At 45.9% G+C, this 15467-nt stretch overlaps 1 protein-coding gene and 1 long non-coding RNA gene across 28 annotated transcripts in view; one reads left to right on the top strand and one right to left on the bottom strand.

Annotated features, from left to right (window-relative positions):
- Positions 1–15467, top strand: part of LOC130533371 (neurexin-1a-like) — a 163120-nt gene that overhangs the window by 125970 nt on the left and 21683 nt on the right. For 19 of the 27 annotated variants that reach the window (XM_057046706.1, XM_057046694.1, XM_057046707.1 and 16 more), the window contains 3 exons: positions 7060–7231; positions 11895–11984; positions 13247–13572. In XM_057046706.1, coding sequence (XP_056902686.1) covers positions 7060–7231; positions 11895–11984; positions 13247–13572 — 588 coding nt within the window. The remainder of the gene's footprint in view (positions 1–7059; positions 7232–11894; positions 11985–13246; positions 13573–15467) is intronic. The other 8 variants (XM_057046701.1, XM_057046700.1, XM_057046708.1 and 5 more) reach the window with 1 other exon arrangement.
- On the bottom strand, positions 14774–15381 carry LOC130533377 (uncharacterized). Its single transcript, XR_008952561.1, has 2 exons — positions 15249–15381; positions 14774–15179 (listed from the first exon to the last, which is right to left on the bottom strand). It is a non-coding gene; the product is annotated as an uncharacterized LOC130533377 (long non-coding RNA).

Genomic DNA, 15467 nt, shown 5'->3' with positions numbered 1-15467 from the left:
AGTTTTATTGTCGTACTACAGAGAATCCTTTCAATGTAACATTTCTTTAAAGAATTTGCGAAGGGTTAGGTTTAGGTTCCGAATGTGTGAAAACATCTTTGCGTGCCAAATCAAATTTGCTTTATTTCCATTGTGACACATAAACCTCCTTAAATATGCATCTTATCGTCAGTATTTGGTCACAGAACAGTGTCTTTCCTCCCTGACCAGCCTAAATCTTTTCCTCTATGTAAACATTCACCATGGGTCTCTGAGGTGATTGAAAGGAGCGGCCTCTCCAGGAAAAGCACATTAAAACCGATTTAATTCCTAATAATCCAGATTCTGGCGAGGACGGCTTTAGTCCAATGCAGCTGTCCAGCAGATCCCCTCTGTCAGTTCTACCAACATCTGAGCCCAGGACCAAAGCAGGATCCTATTTTGGTTGTTTTTCATAGCAAGGAACAAACAAGCACCCCGTTTCTTTCCGAGAACAAGTCATAAACTTGTTAAATATCCAATTTGCTGCAGCAATCCCATATTTCTGCCGTTGTCCCTGTGATAATTTGGGTGTTTTATCTTCTTGTTGTGCTGCATCTGCCATCATTCATTGAACCAGGGCAGCTCAGCGTTGCCGAGCCTCATTATGGCCGAACGGAGAGTTTCACATATGGAATCAATGTGAGGCTGCTTTATCTACTGGCTGCACTTCTCATCCTCCCAGTATCCTGCCGATGCATCCACTACTGTCATCAGCTGCGATTTAAAGTGCAGCGTGACTCGGATCTCGCCTCATCTCTTCAGTTTTTTTGCTGACAGGTGTGCAAGCGAGGTGCCTCGCACCTACCGAAGGCCTCACATCTGTGGGCTCTCTGCCACATGAATAGAGCCACTCCAGCCCTCGATTGGCTGTTTTTATATAGTATAATGTAATGTGCCACCACTGTAGGCCCCTATTATCTGGAGAATCTAGGACAAGGCTCTCTCCTCTGAGATTTAAGTAACGCTTGTCAGGATTTAACACTACTTGTTCTGGATCTTTTAAAGCGCTCCTTCCTCATCAGCGTGAGAAGGGGAGTAGCAGCTTGAGCTGCGTTATTGCGGAGAGAGAGAGAAGTCTACCAATGCTAATGAGCGAAGGGGCAAATGGTGCTGGAATCAAAGTGAGATGGGCAGATGGAGGGGGGGGGGATGCAATAACGTAGAGGGCTGATGGGAATAACGTTGGCCGGGAGTTGAAAAAGTCGTCCGTGAAATTGCGCGTTGTATCCTTTAAAATCCTCCTGATTGATCGTGGCAATTTTAAAGCTTGGCAGCGGTTCTGTGGGAGCCGTATAGGGAAGCACTCCGGGGTTCTTTTCAAGGAAAAATGCACCTGCACACAGTTGAACCCGGTTTATTAAGCAGCCAGCAGCAACACAAATTTCTAAGTCCAGTTTGGCAGCGGTGTGACCTGACGTCACATGAGGACATTCAAGCCATTTAGAAACGTCTTAGTTTCAAGTTTGGCATGAATTTCCATATCGATGCAAGGCTGGCATTCAAATATTCATTTTCCTAATCACCAGCTTCTGACTCTGCATTTTTGATATCTCTTCAGTTTCTTTTTGAGAATCTACACAGAAGTTTTTGATATGGAAACCCAATCTGTAGTCTGTCATCAATGTTCTGATAATTAATTAAGCAAAATGTACACGATGTTCGAGACAGTTCTGACGTGCTAAAAACAGAATTTTCTATCTGTTGCTGCCAAATTATATGTTTAACTTTAACGTACCAATTAAATGTGGCGTTGAGGAGTGTGGCTGAAGCCCACCGGGCTGAATTCAATGAGGATTGAAGTGGAACTGTAGACGCGCAGTCGGGAGGAGAGAGCGTCGTTTCATCGGCCAAAGTTTTCCCAACACCTAATGTCATTTATAGTTCTGCAGACGCTTAATTAAAATAGCAAAAGCTGTTGGAGGCTGCTTTGCTTTTTACTCATAATAGTGCGGAATTGCTGTTGGAGTTGGCACTCTGCTAATTGCTGCTTGAAACCAACAACTCCCACCTAACCTCACTAAGTCCATCGCCACACACTATAATTAGCTCATCAGAACATTTAAAGAAAACTCTTCAATTCTTCGAAACACGTCAAATGTCAGAATTTTGAGTTGAAAAGGGAGAAATGCAGCCAAACTTTCTCCTGCGAACCAAAGCTCATCACAGTGATGCGTCTGCATGGACGAGCGTAGGCGCCATCATGGCGCCATTTAGCTCCGCGACCTCTGCACACGAGCGAATCTGTTCGCTACAGGGTTCTTTAAAGTAGTTCAAAATAAAGAAGTCTGAAGGACAAACCTATTTTTTAGTGCTTACTTTAACTATCATCGTGATTTGGGAGTCCAGGTTCTTTTTTGCTAAAGGATCGTGTTGAGCTAACCTCGGTGGAACACAATTCTTTCCCGTTGTTCGTTGCTGATTCTGTCACGGATTTCTCTCTCAAACTCAACAGACTGTTTCAAGGCTGTTCGGGAAGTTCTACGCAGTGAATTCACAGCACAAAATTCAAAGGCTGCTCTGTCACCTCCACAGTGTCAAAAGTCAGTGTGATTATAACATGGGTTCAGTCGCCCTTTAACATCATAGTTTAGGACCAGAGGGGACGTCCAGGGGACGGAGTGGCAGGTTTATGCAGCATCTGTGTTTGGAGTGAGGAGATGAACCCAAAACAGTGATTTCGTTTTTCACTTCTTCACACTTCCTGTCAGAAATCCTCCCTCTCGGATCCACAGTGCCGTAAACGTGACGTAACTCCGGTGAATCCTGGTTTCAACTCTCTGCGTTAAAGCAACCCCAGAAACACGGCGCAGCGGATCTCAAGAGTGTTTATGAGACACGACCACAGTGCTCAGTGAGAACGGGGGACAGTTAATGTGTCCTTGTCCTGCTGGGGTCTCGTCCTGCTGGGGTCGGTCATTTCACGACCGCCACGCTGTTTCCCTTTCCTTCAAAAGCTGACACGCCCCCCCCCAAAGCGCCTGTCGTTACCCAGATCTCGTTGCGCCGCTCAAAAACAGCGCAGATGAAGCGAGTCGGACTGTGAATGTGCTCAGAGGGACGTGGGAAATCCTGGCGGGAAGGGGACACAGATGAAGGTCAGCTCACCCCTGACTGCTCTCCAGCTGTCACAGGCCGACAAGCAGGAGAATCACCTGAAACCCAAATTGATTTTTTTTTTCTTTCCTTCTTCCAAGCCAGCGAAGAGGAAGACCTCAAATATCCGGTGACCTTCCGTGATGGGATGTGTCACGAGGCTGAGCAAAGATGGAGCGGGATGAAGCATATACAGAGAAAGCTGATTCCGTTTCAGAGGAAAGAAAATACTCCTTTCCCAACTTTAGAGTCCTCAAAGCTTGGAAAAAATTCAATTCTTCATAACTGCTAATGCTTTTTAGCAAGAAGCTGTTTGTGATACACAAGCAAAAATACCGGTTTTCTTCAAATTCAGCATAAAGCCATCAAAGATGAGCTTCTGCTCTTCCTTCCTTTCTCTTCCAGCAGCTGCTGTGATGATTTATTAACTCTGAACATTTGATGCCGCTTGAAAGCCACTTGATAAACTCTCCTAGCAATGGTAACGGTTCCGAGGCGACTTCACAGATAATTAGGCACTTTCGCCGGCGGGCCTGATTTTAAAATCAGCCCAGCTCGCAGCAAACGCACCGATACCTCGCCGCAATGGAGGCGCTCCGAGGTGACGGCGGAGGGGAGGGAGGCGCGGAGGGGAGGGAGGACCGACTTTGTCGGGAACCCTCGGAGAAAGCTTCCCAGCTCGTGTCAGAAGATGAGACACACAGCAGTTCCCAGCAGATGTTTTACCATTAAAATGGGAGCCGGGATAGATGATCCGCTTTATTTCTCACGCTGACTAACAGATGTTGCGTGTTGGAACTGGATCTCCTGTACGCAGGCTGATCCTAGTCACTTGTGCAAAATAGACAATTTCTTCAAGGAAAAAAGAAACTTTGCTCGTTATGGAATCCACTGGAAGCGAAGTAGTTTGATGTGAAGCCTGTGCCTGGGTCAGACCTCGCCCTCATACGTGCACTGGTGCACAGCGCTCTTTACCCTAATGCAGCGTGGCATCAAACCAACTACAGAGACGCCCGTGGGCCTCGAACACAGGGCCATCGTTCCGTACATCACTAACGGACATACAGGGATGTAATATGGGATGTGCAGAACATGCTAAAATTAGATTAGCTGTGGATGCCCGATAAATAAAATGTTTGCACCAATAATGGGACAATGTCCAGTTAATGGGCCGCATGCTATGAGGAGGGAAAAACCTAAAACATTCCCTTTTCCAATCCCCTATCCTGGGTATAATTTCATTAACTGAGCTTTGCTCAAAAAAAACCAGGGGGGCCGCCAGAGGTAATTAAAAGATAAGGTGAACGGTGGTCCGCTCCCCACATTAAGACATTCAGCGTCTCCAGCAAGACAATTAAATCCTCCTGAAACACAAGTAATACCCACTGAAGAGATGACGGGACGGCGCCCTCCCACCCGCCAACAGACCCCTCACAGGCACGTGCACCAGGGCGGTGGGGGGGGGGGGATACGCTGCACTCTCACGGCGCCGCAGATATGAAATGTGACTCGTGAACAATGGCTGTCAACACGAGTGAGTCAGAAAGGAGCAGGCGACGAGGACGGCCCACACCGCGCTGCTTCTCACTGAGATGAGCCCCCGCCCCCGACACCCACTCAGACCTCTTACATCCCTTTTTTAATGTTTGCTCGGTGTGGGAGGGGGCAGATGCAACCTTGTTTTGTGGGAAAACACGACAGGCGTGCAGACTTCCAGCTCGGTGTGTCCGACCCCTGAGCAGCTGCCGAGGAAGAGCGGACTCCCTGCAAACAAATAATGACTCATTTACTCACTGATTTATTATTTATGCAAATGCCTTTTTTTAACTTTAAAAGAAAATCCACTTGAAATATTCAACACCAGGCGTTTGTTCACGCTCGCAAATGTTGACAAAAAGAAATAAACCCAAAAATATCATTTTTATCAGTGTAGATACTCAGAATCTGAGACGTGTTTCTCCGTCCTCCCGCTGCAAGGATGGTGGGCAAGATGTGGGGGGGGGGGACCACGCAGATTAAAGCCGTGGATCAACTTCATGAGGTAATTAAACTCTATTGCTGCTTGATGAGCAATTAATCGGGATGGCGAGCAGAACGTGGGCAGGCTCTGGGTGCAGCGGGTGTATTCCCACGGGCCCGTCCCCGTGGGGAGCAGCACTTAACCAAGTGAGTGGCCCTAAAATGGTCCTGATGCGGTTTATATATCACACACAGCTATCAATCAGCCTCTGACATAAGCCAGCAGCCTATTAGAGCTCCAGGATTAGGCTGGAGTAACCGAGGACTACGCCTAAGTAGTTCAGATTTCACAGAACGCTGGAGCGGATCGGACCCAATGCTGTGTTATTATTCATTAAAGAGAGAGTGAGTGAGGAAAAAGAAGCATTTAAAGCCTGTACCCTCCCTATCTGTGAAGGCAACAACAGCGCGCAGAGCTAATCACGTTACCGCCGCGGAGACATCGCCAAGCGTGTCAGGAACCCAACTTTGTAGTTCCTGAGCATGAAGATGCAGCAGTTATCTGCCCCGGCCCGAACGCATGCGCATGTCCCTTGTCTGCGAGCCGTTGAGGCTGGTTTTACACTGCGGAAATGTAAATCGGCCATTTGTGAACAAATGTGCTATATTTATTAATGAGACTGCGGGGAACATTAAAAGGCAATTGGAGGAAGCTAATAAAGCCAGGGTTTTAATTGGGTGGCTCCATGAAATATATATGTATATATTTTTTTAACTTTTATTTTGTATTAAAAAGTTCTAAATGTGTTCAGTGTGGACCTTGGAGAGGCAAATAAAAGCTCTCTTGAAACCAGAAATGCCATTTTTTCTGATAGAAACCTTGTGAAAGGCCAGTTACGTCTTCAAAAATCAGAGCCTGGTTTGAGGTTGAGGCTTCCGAGCAGAGCGACGGCCTTCGCGGCTCCCGCTGACGGGTTCGGAAGGACGGGGGAATCTCTTAAAATAGCCGTTCACACAGTCCATCTTCTTGACATTAAGTCCCAGGAACATGACGAGTCGCGGCCCCTGCGCTGTCACAGCTCTGGCCGCTCCGCATGTGTTGATAGACGCCCGGGAGGAGCCGGCAAATTGTGTCAGCGACGTCGCTTTAATGCATCAGATTATATAATCTGGAGAAATTACATTACAGGGAGAAAGTTGTCCTAGTTTCGCTAACGTGGTGTGTCGCTTTACAAATGGTTTTAATTGAACTTTAGCTTCTGGCTCTTGAGACATGCTCGACTCATCCTGTTCTTGAGGGAACCAGACTCTCCTCTGAGTGTGTGTGTGTGTGTGTGTGTGTGTGTGTGTGTGTGTGTGTGTGTTGCTCCTGGAGATAGAGAGATGGGTGCGCTGACTGGATAATGGCATGCAGAGTGCCGCGCCGCTACGGTATGCTGGGCCTCCGACCAGATGCTCCTCTCACTGCGGCGTGCACACAGTCGGGCTACACCAACACATTCATCTCAGCCAGATGATGCAGTTCCAGCCAGGAAGCTCCATCTGTAAACATCTTATTAGAGCAGATGTGCGTGCTGCAGCTGTTAGGAGACGGAGGTGAAGCTTCTTCCTGCAATCACTCGCAGTTTGCAGGTCCAACCGTGCCGTTTCCATGTTCACGTGTGAGGGTGGATGGCTGTAACCAGTAGGGAGAACATACCGAGATGAGGACGTTTGATAGGAATGGCTCTTCTTTTTCATCACTTCCACATGATTTCAGCTCTATAGAAGCAGATTTAAAAAGAGGCTCGCAGGTCAGACGTGTTTGATGGGCCAATGGATATCGAGAAAAATCAATCAGTATGTTTTCAGACGACGGGAGTTCGTGAGAACAGAGATTACGATGAAACAGAAACCCATTAATATGATAAATATTAGGAAAGCGTTGCCGATCAAAGGCCAGATCAAAGCTGAAACCACCCGTCTTCTGTGTTCTTCTCTTTTCAGGAGAAAGGAAACATTGCTGTTGTGTTCAATGTCGGAACGGACGACATTAACATCGAGGAGACGTCAAAGTTTGTAAATGACGGCAAATACCACATAGTGAAGTTCACGAGGAGTGGGGGTAATGCCACTCTGCAGGTGGATGACCTGACAGTCATTGAGCGCTATCCCACAGGTGAGTCACACGCTCTTCCTGTTACTGCACCTGCTGCTTTATTAAGCTCCTAAACTGAGCCACAGAAGTGTCCAAAGAGGTTTCTGCTGAACTAGCATGAGCTTTTTGCTTCTTTTTGTTTCCAGCAGCCGATCTGATTGATACCAGTGTCGCAGAGTCCTTGTAATCTACAATATTGATGGCTTTGTATTCACCGTCTATGATATAAACGTCACAGATTAAATCAAGGCGGCTGTGCTCAACGGCTCTGCGGCACTGGTGAATGTGTAGACTGTCAGATGTTGGTAGCGTGACGACGGTCAGGAAGCGTTTAGATTTCACTGCTTGTGTTGTTCTGATCTTGAAACCTTTGAACTGCTCGAAGGCTTTGACAAAGGCTACTGAGGGCTAAAGGAGCGCGCACGTCACCCTGACAGTCACGTAGCGGACACTAGCGTCGCCGCAGAAACGCCAGTCTCAGATCAAAACATGGAGTGTGAGGATGCTCCACACGACGGGGGGGGGGGGGGCTTCACGCGACGAATCCAACCTGCCTCTCTTCTTCTGCGTAATGCTTGCTGACTTTCCTAAGCTGTGACCAGTGCATTCATCCAAATGAAAGAGGGTTTTTTGTGTGTGACTGGGACTCCATCCTGGCAGCATGCCTCAGGTGGGGAGGGGAAGCTGATGGCTTCTGACACGTGGACATGGCGGAATGCACAGCGGGAGGAAACGCCTGCATGCTACCTGTCTCGGTCGGTCTCCAACGGGGGAGCGCTCTTGACTGCATTTAGGTCGCTAATATAATGAAAATCATAGAAATAATAGGACGTTGCATATGTTCTCTTATGTTACTGAGAGCAGTGAAAGCAAAGTGACCAGTCACAATCCCGTCAATCATCGCCACAGAGGCTTGCTGCAGGCTAATTGCCCCCCGACCACACAAACAATTATTCTCTCAGCCTGACTGTAGTTTGATTGGTATCCATGTATGCCTCCAACACTCTGGTAATAGCAGCCCTCGGCCACTCTTGGGCCACTCACAGATCAACAGTGATTACAATAAGAGTAGACAGCTGAGATAAAAACGGGGACCGGAGAGCGAGGAAGATGAGGAGGACGAGATTATATGGGAGGGGGAGGAAATAATTGCCACACCAGGGCTGATACCGCTGCCCTGGTAAGCTCATTAAAATGTCTCGTACAGCATACTTATCGGCCATTAAAAGTCTTTAGCGCAATTATTAGGATCTTTAAAAAATATACTGTGAAGCGAAACCCGACCGGGCTCCGATGCGTTGCAGCTTTTTTCCCTCTATCGCCGCCCTGCTTTCTTTTGTCGCTGCGCACAAAAAGGCCGCGGCTGATTAAAATTCAACCACAGAAAAAGGAAGTCAAGCTCTTCTCTGGAGTCTGGGCCATGGAAGTAATACCATCACAATGGTGCTGCCAGGGCTGCGGGGGGGGGGGGGGGCAGCAGCCTATCAGAGTGGCCGGCGGACGCCGGCGGCATGCACGGATAAAGGAGAAGTCCCTGGCCTTATTCTTTTACTGTTATCAGAGCGTGCTGCACTTAAGGAACTCTCCGTCTCTGCCCCCCCACCCACCACACACCGCCCCCTCTGTCCGTCTCCCCCTCCTCTCCCGTTCCGGGCTCCTCCAGCGAGATTCGGCCCCTCCTCCTGGTTATTTCCAAACCACAAACAGAAGAGTCATTTGCATATTTGCTCATTTTAACGTGACACGAGTCCTCGGGCTTGTAACCAGATCAGGCTTCCTCCTTATCTGACCACTTTATTAATAAAAAAACAGGAAAGGAGGGAGGGCCAAGCAGGTCAGTGGGGAGGGTTCAGCTGAATTGTGGCTGTCTGGCGGAGGCGATAAGACCTGGATGTCCCACACCGGACCAAATCTGGCCCGGCAGTAGTCTGAGGCTCCACACAGGCGGGATGAATGTGCAGGAGCCCGGGGGATGGCATTGTTTGACACAGCGGGTGTCTCACAGCGGGGATCAATACGTGATCAGGACTCGATCGTATCCGCACACTAATTAACCTCTGTGCGACGACAGGCCGAGCGTGCCAAAGCAGGAGTGAACATGGAGCATATTCCTCCACAAATGTTGAGGATTTTCTCTTGCGTTTCCTCTGTGCGGGCGGCTGCCTGCCACCCTCCTCTGTGATTTACTCCCTGTGTCGCCGTCTTTCACTTCAGCTTATTTTCTTAACAAGAGTTCAGTTGCTGAAGAAAATGGTAATAAAACTTGAGGATTTTTAGTAGCAAATATTCAATGATTATGTCATTTTGATTCCTTCTGTCATCCTTTAGTTGCAAATCTAAAGGAAAACCAAATTATCCTTGTTGACTCCATACTGGGGCACCAAACCTGCCAGTACTTTCAGTCTATTTATGGTTTTATTTTCGTCTATTGCTGTTTTGATTGAAGTCACTGCTGCCTCCTTCCACTCCTAACATTCACCTCAATGACGTGAAATGGCTGCAGTTCTTTCCAAAGCTTCCGGAAGTCGATCAGCCCCTTTGGAAATCACAATTCCATGTTTGCGACTCAGAAATTCAAACAGAACCTTGGGTTTGCAGTTTTGTCCAATCCCTGGAGGCGCTGATGTTTCCTTCCTGATAACCAACAGGGAAACAACACAAATGGTGCCCATCATAGTGAAATCAGGAGTTATTCAGTCTGCAGGCAAAGACTCAAGACTTTAGGTCAAAAAGCACAGAAGGCGCCAGAAGACCAGCTAATGTGGTCGGTAGCTACATGTGAGATAACAACATATGATAACAAGGTTACAGAAATGGTGAATCGGGATTAAGATTATCAGAAATATATATTTAATCTTACTTGTAACTAACTTTACAGTTTTCCAACAGACATGGATGTGTCAGGATGAGAATGAAATAGTCAGCAAATGGGGAAGCTTAGCATTCCCTGTAGCATTCCCCATAGCATTAACTGTAGCATTAGCTGGGAGCTAAGGTGTTTCCCACACACTCACCTCAAGTATAACAACGAAGCCCAGACAGGAGGACGTAGAAGGGGGCAGGCGGGGAGGCGTCATCAGGTTCTGACCTTCTCTCAAACCAGAGTTTCAGCAACAGGAAACAGAGAGGAGACATGACTGACACCCTTTACCGGCCCCTGATGAGTTACACATCGATTTAACACAATTAAGGAAATTGGTGCAGGGAGAAATAGCTGCAGTTTCCCAAGGAACAATGTCCTGCTTGACGGTGGTTAGCAACAGGCTCCTGACTAGCTGCAACCATTCATTTATACCATGTTTATTTATTCCTATTACTACTAATAATAATGACTAATCTAAGGCAACTATGGTCCGGTTAGAAACCCATTTTTCTGGGCTCCACTGAGCTTTCCGGCCTCGAACGCGATGAGTTCTAATGAGCATGTTCCCTCTCTCGGCCTGCACTAAATCACATCGTTTGAGATCCCCATCGCTTCAGTACAGAGGCTCTGCTGCCCCAGTATTGGGGGGAACTGTTCCCATAAATCTCCTTTGTACTTCAACCGGGTCAAAGGAACCGCAGCCAAACATGAGCTTAAACTCCTCCGTGTGGTTAAAGGGTGTTTTTCTCGTCTTCTTCCCTCCATCGCGTATCATCAAGCCGTTGCATCTGTTTCGAGGCCCCCTTCTCTCGTCCGCGCCTTCCCCCCGCCCGACGGCGTTTTCTGCCTGACGATTCTTTACGGGAGCTTTTATCTGCCAGGGCCGAGTTAATATAGTCGATGGGACAAACATTGTCAATCTGCTGGAAGAATGGAGCCGACTGGATTCAATCTCTGCAGACAAAAGCAGGGAAATCTACTCGGAGGCGGCGCCGCTTTGTTGAAAGTCTCGTGTTCTGGAGGGGTTATTGGTCGAGAGCAGCGAGGGATGCAGAGTTTGCTCTCGTTGGTACCAAAGTGACCCTTCAGTTTCCGTACTTTTCTGTCATTTTCCTCACTTTTGCCCTCTGAATCTTAAAAGAGCTCCGTTTCCGCTGTCCAAGACAAAAACGTTTAAGGACGTTTCCTTCTTTAGAACTCGTAGCATTTGTCAAAGCCGCTGTATTTTTTTACAGTGTATGTACAGTTCCCACTTTGACCCTTGTGTCTGACTAGATGTTCTGTATGCTGTGTTACATGTATTACAGATTATTAATATTGTCAATTAGGGGGGTTATAAATGGGGTGGGCATTTTCAATATGTTAAAGTTCCACTGTTTTATCCTTTAAACCATAAAAGGTTGATCCAACAACAAATTTAAATGATGGTCTTTTTTGAAAATGTATATAACTCGTTTAAAAGCCAGTTAAAAAGATGTAGAGAGAAGATAAATGGGATGGATTGATTTGGCTAAAGAGTGGGAAGTTCAAGGGTGTGTGTTTGGATTTGGAGTGTCCTTCTACTAACCTAGATGAAACATCTGCCAGCTAGTTCTCCTATTTTCAATTAATATAGGCCTAATTTGTTGGCTAAAATAAAATAAGCTGAGGGAGGTTTGTTCAAATAATGTTGCAGTAAATTTTTGTTTTGTTTTAAATATCCAGGAAAGGTTTTAAATATTAAAAACCTTGTGCAGTTGTATAGTTCCAGCATTAAGGATGAACGTTTAACCTTTGACCTTCCAGATTGTAACCAATGAAATGTCTCTTTAAACTTTAAAGGCCACAATGATAACGAACGCCTGGCGATCGCTAGACAGCGAATCCCATACCGTCTTGGTCGAGTAGTTGACGAATGGCTACTCGACAAAGGTAAAAAAATCACTGATTAAAATTTCCAATAAAATAATTTGATCATAACCAAGTTTTAGAAGCATTTTGTAAATAATAAACATTAAAAAAATAATAAGTAACTTTAAAAAAGAAAAAAAACTAAATGCATTGATCTTTTAAAAGTTGTAGTGTTAATGTTCTTCACTGTTTTAATACCTGTTTATTGTAAAGGTAAGGTTAAAGGGACTGTAATGCCTTTTTAAATTCATTAATATCAGACTATGTTTAAATGACTGGAGCCTCTTGTTGTAAACACCTAAATGATCCATTTAAAAGTTTACTCTTTCATAGTTAACGTGCCATTTGAGCCATTTTCGAAGCACACACAGTGCTGAGTGTGATTTGATCCATTCTGGTTAAACTGCTAGCAGCGATAAATAGAGTGTAATATGAATTGGCAGCATAATTCTGAGTCCCTTTAACAGACACTGTAAATACTCACAGGGCTTTAGATGAATTAAATGTAATATAAACCAAAATCAGTGCATGCTTTGTTGTTTGCTCTTCAATAACTTTTTAATAAAAATGTGAAATGAGCCCTGCCATCCCTGATTTCCGTTATCCTTTCAGTTTTTCAGTTGTTTTTTTTTAGAATGACGACACTTTCCTTGTAAATTTTCTTATTATTATTTCGGTTCTTTTTTTTCCCCCCCATCAGCCCACTTCTTTTACCGTCGAGCGTCTTTGGTTTGCTTTTGCTAAAAGGATGAATACGTTCAAAATTCCTGTTAAATTATTCTGGCCAAAAGTTTGATTTCCACCCTGGAGATTGTTTCCATGCTCTTCTGGAAACCTGTAGGATAACTTTAGAGCGTCCTGTAGAGAGGTCCGATACGTTGTTAATCTTATGGTTTCTCCCTTTTGTCCTATTGTTTCTTAATTTCTAATGAACTGCAGCCTGATGTTTCCATATAAAAAATAGCATTAGCACCTTGGAACTGCAGTTTTGGTGTTTTTAAGATTGGTCTTCCCTTTTAGCAAAGCTGCAGTGGTTTTTCTAATTCTTCTCTTTATATTTTCAGTTTTCTTTGCTTTGGTTTCCCTCTTTCTCTGTCCTCATAGGCATCTCATTATTATAAGTGCAATAAATTACCAGGGTTTGCCTCTACAACCTGTAATTTATTGGTCTCATTAGCCAATGGGCATATAATCTGTCTTTCTGTCCTTTTTCCTGCTCAGTAAGAAGCGGCTGTGTCCACAGTTCATCATCTTTGTATGTGTGTAACGTTGTTGTCCCGCAGGGCGCCAGCTCACCATCTTCAACAGCCAAACCACCATACAGATCGGAGGATGGGAGCGGGACCAGAGCCGCTCCTTTCAGGGCCAGCTTTCAGGCCTCTACTATAACGGCTTGAAGGTGTTCAACATGGCTGCGGAGGGAGAGCCCAACATTAGGATCCAGGGCAGCGTGCGGCTTGTCGGGGACTCTCCCTCCTCGATCACGCCGCAGTCCAGCACCACTGCTAATCGCTCGGAGACGTCCACATCCATCATGGAGATCACCACCACCACCACCACGGCGTCCAGCAGGCGAGTCAAGCAGACGACGCCGCGAGAGCCCCAGCAGGTGAGATCATCTTTGACTGGTTCTGCTGTGAACCCGCTCCAGACTGTGAACATCAAGTCCAGTAATCCAGACGCTCCACCATAAACACGCGGCTTTTTAAGACGTTGAAGGGTTTTCTGCTCTTTCGACTGTCACACCTGAACCCTGAAGGAAAACAACCTTTTGTGTGTGTGTGTGTGTGTGAGTGTGAATGATATCAACCTTTAAATTCTTTGTCATTTTTATCTGTCCTTCAGAGGACCAGCAGCATCCCTTCCAGCATACGTTTCCTCACGTCAGTGAGATTTGTTTGATTTCAAATGAACTTGTGATAAGAGTCGAAAGCACCTTTTCTCCTTCAGCAGACAACGGCGTGAAATATTTTTTAAAGGTGGCAGTTTTATTCTTTTTATTTATGCTTTTTTGTTTCCACTTGTAAACAAAAAATCCCCCACTTGGCCACTAGAGGCAGACTTTCTGTCTGCTCCATCACAGATGAAAGAAGAGGATCAGCTGCTCGTTAGCTTCCTGTGACCACTTCCTGGATTACAGTTGCTCTGGGCTCACCTGTACTTTACCACAGCTCTTCTGTGGAACCATTAGGTAGCGCTAACAGTACCCAGGATGCTACCCTGCATAGCAGCCATAGCACTCTGAACTGCTTGCTTGGTGGAAACACAGCTGTATATTTTGTTACACCGATACAGTTTTCCTTTACACCTTTAATGACACATTGTGTAAACACCATCCTCGCGTACAGGTGACAACTGCGTATGGCGACATCATGAATACGCACAACTATCGACACATACGATAAATGTGTGTAAACTAAGTGCTGGAGCTTTATGTTATCTCTGTGTTAGCATTAACACTGATGATCTCATTTATGCATTAAATATTCATGTTCATTTGAGTTCATGATAATTTGGTGTAAAGTGCTGTTGGGAAGATAGCAAGAAAATCTATTTTAAGAAGGCGGAGGTGTAAGTTTAAATATGAAGAAGGCTCAAAGAAGTGCAAACACGGTAGCTTAAATGTAGCCGTAGGCTAATATGACCCTTATCGTTAAGCCTAATCAGCTTGTTCAAATATAGTTTGAAATATTTAGCCACTTTTGGATTGACCAGTTGTTGAGATGAAGTTAAGTTAATGTTGTGTTGTTACTGATTACATTTTTTTTTAGACCAAAAGAGACAACAACAACCACAACAGGAGTCATTGGTTAAAAGTTAAATTCCAGGCTTTATTATAAACACAGGAGCATCTAAATCGCCTGAAATGTCCGAACCCAAGACGCTTCCCCTCAGTCTGCTGCAACAACCCAACGTGTCTGTCCAACCTGGCTCCTGCCACTTTCCGCTGACATATAATATGTCAGCACGGTCCCTGAACCAGTGCAAGAGCAAGTAATGCAGGCAAAATGTCCAGCGACAGACTATAATAATTGGGTCCCCGTTCCTCCTGGCGTTACAAATGACCACCAAGGCTCCGAGACACTTGTGATGCTCCTCCACGAAATATCGAGTTGCCAGAAACGTCCAGGGTCTCATCATTTCCAGTTTTATTTTAGCTCTTAATCCCTTCACAGGCCCAGGTCCCAAGTTGACGGTCTTCATGGAACAGCTGTCCTATTATCACATATTGATGGTGACGTGTGAAGATGAGTCGGCAAAATCAAAAGGTCACTGAAGACTCACCTGCGGTTCCGTTATCATTGAAGACAACGGGGGTCTGGTGGAAGAGGCGACGTTAATGTCCGTCTTCTTAACCACTGGGTGTCCACTCCCGTCTCATCGCCGAGCACATTATCGTCTTAGATCGTGTCCGTCTGGGAATAAAACGCACCACAGGAGCCGACTTGATGAGAGGCTATTTCACGTCTAGATTCTTTCAATCTCGCCGTAACAACGTGCCGC

The sequence above is a fragment of the Takifugu flavidus genome, chromosome 11 (assembly GCF_003711565.1).
Source record: "Takifugu flavidus isolate HTHZ2018 chromosome 11, ASM371156v2, whole genome shotgun sequence".
In the NCBI taxonomy this organism is placed as follows: domain Eukaryota; kingdom Metazoa; phylum Chordata; class Actinopteri; order Tetraodontiformes; family Tetraodontidae; genus Takifugu; species Takifugu flavidus.
The sequence above is the reverse complement of the archived record's forward strand: the minus strand, read 5'-3'. Positions and strand labels throughout refer to the sequence as shown.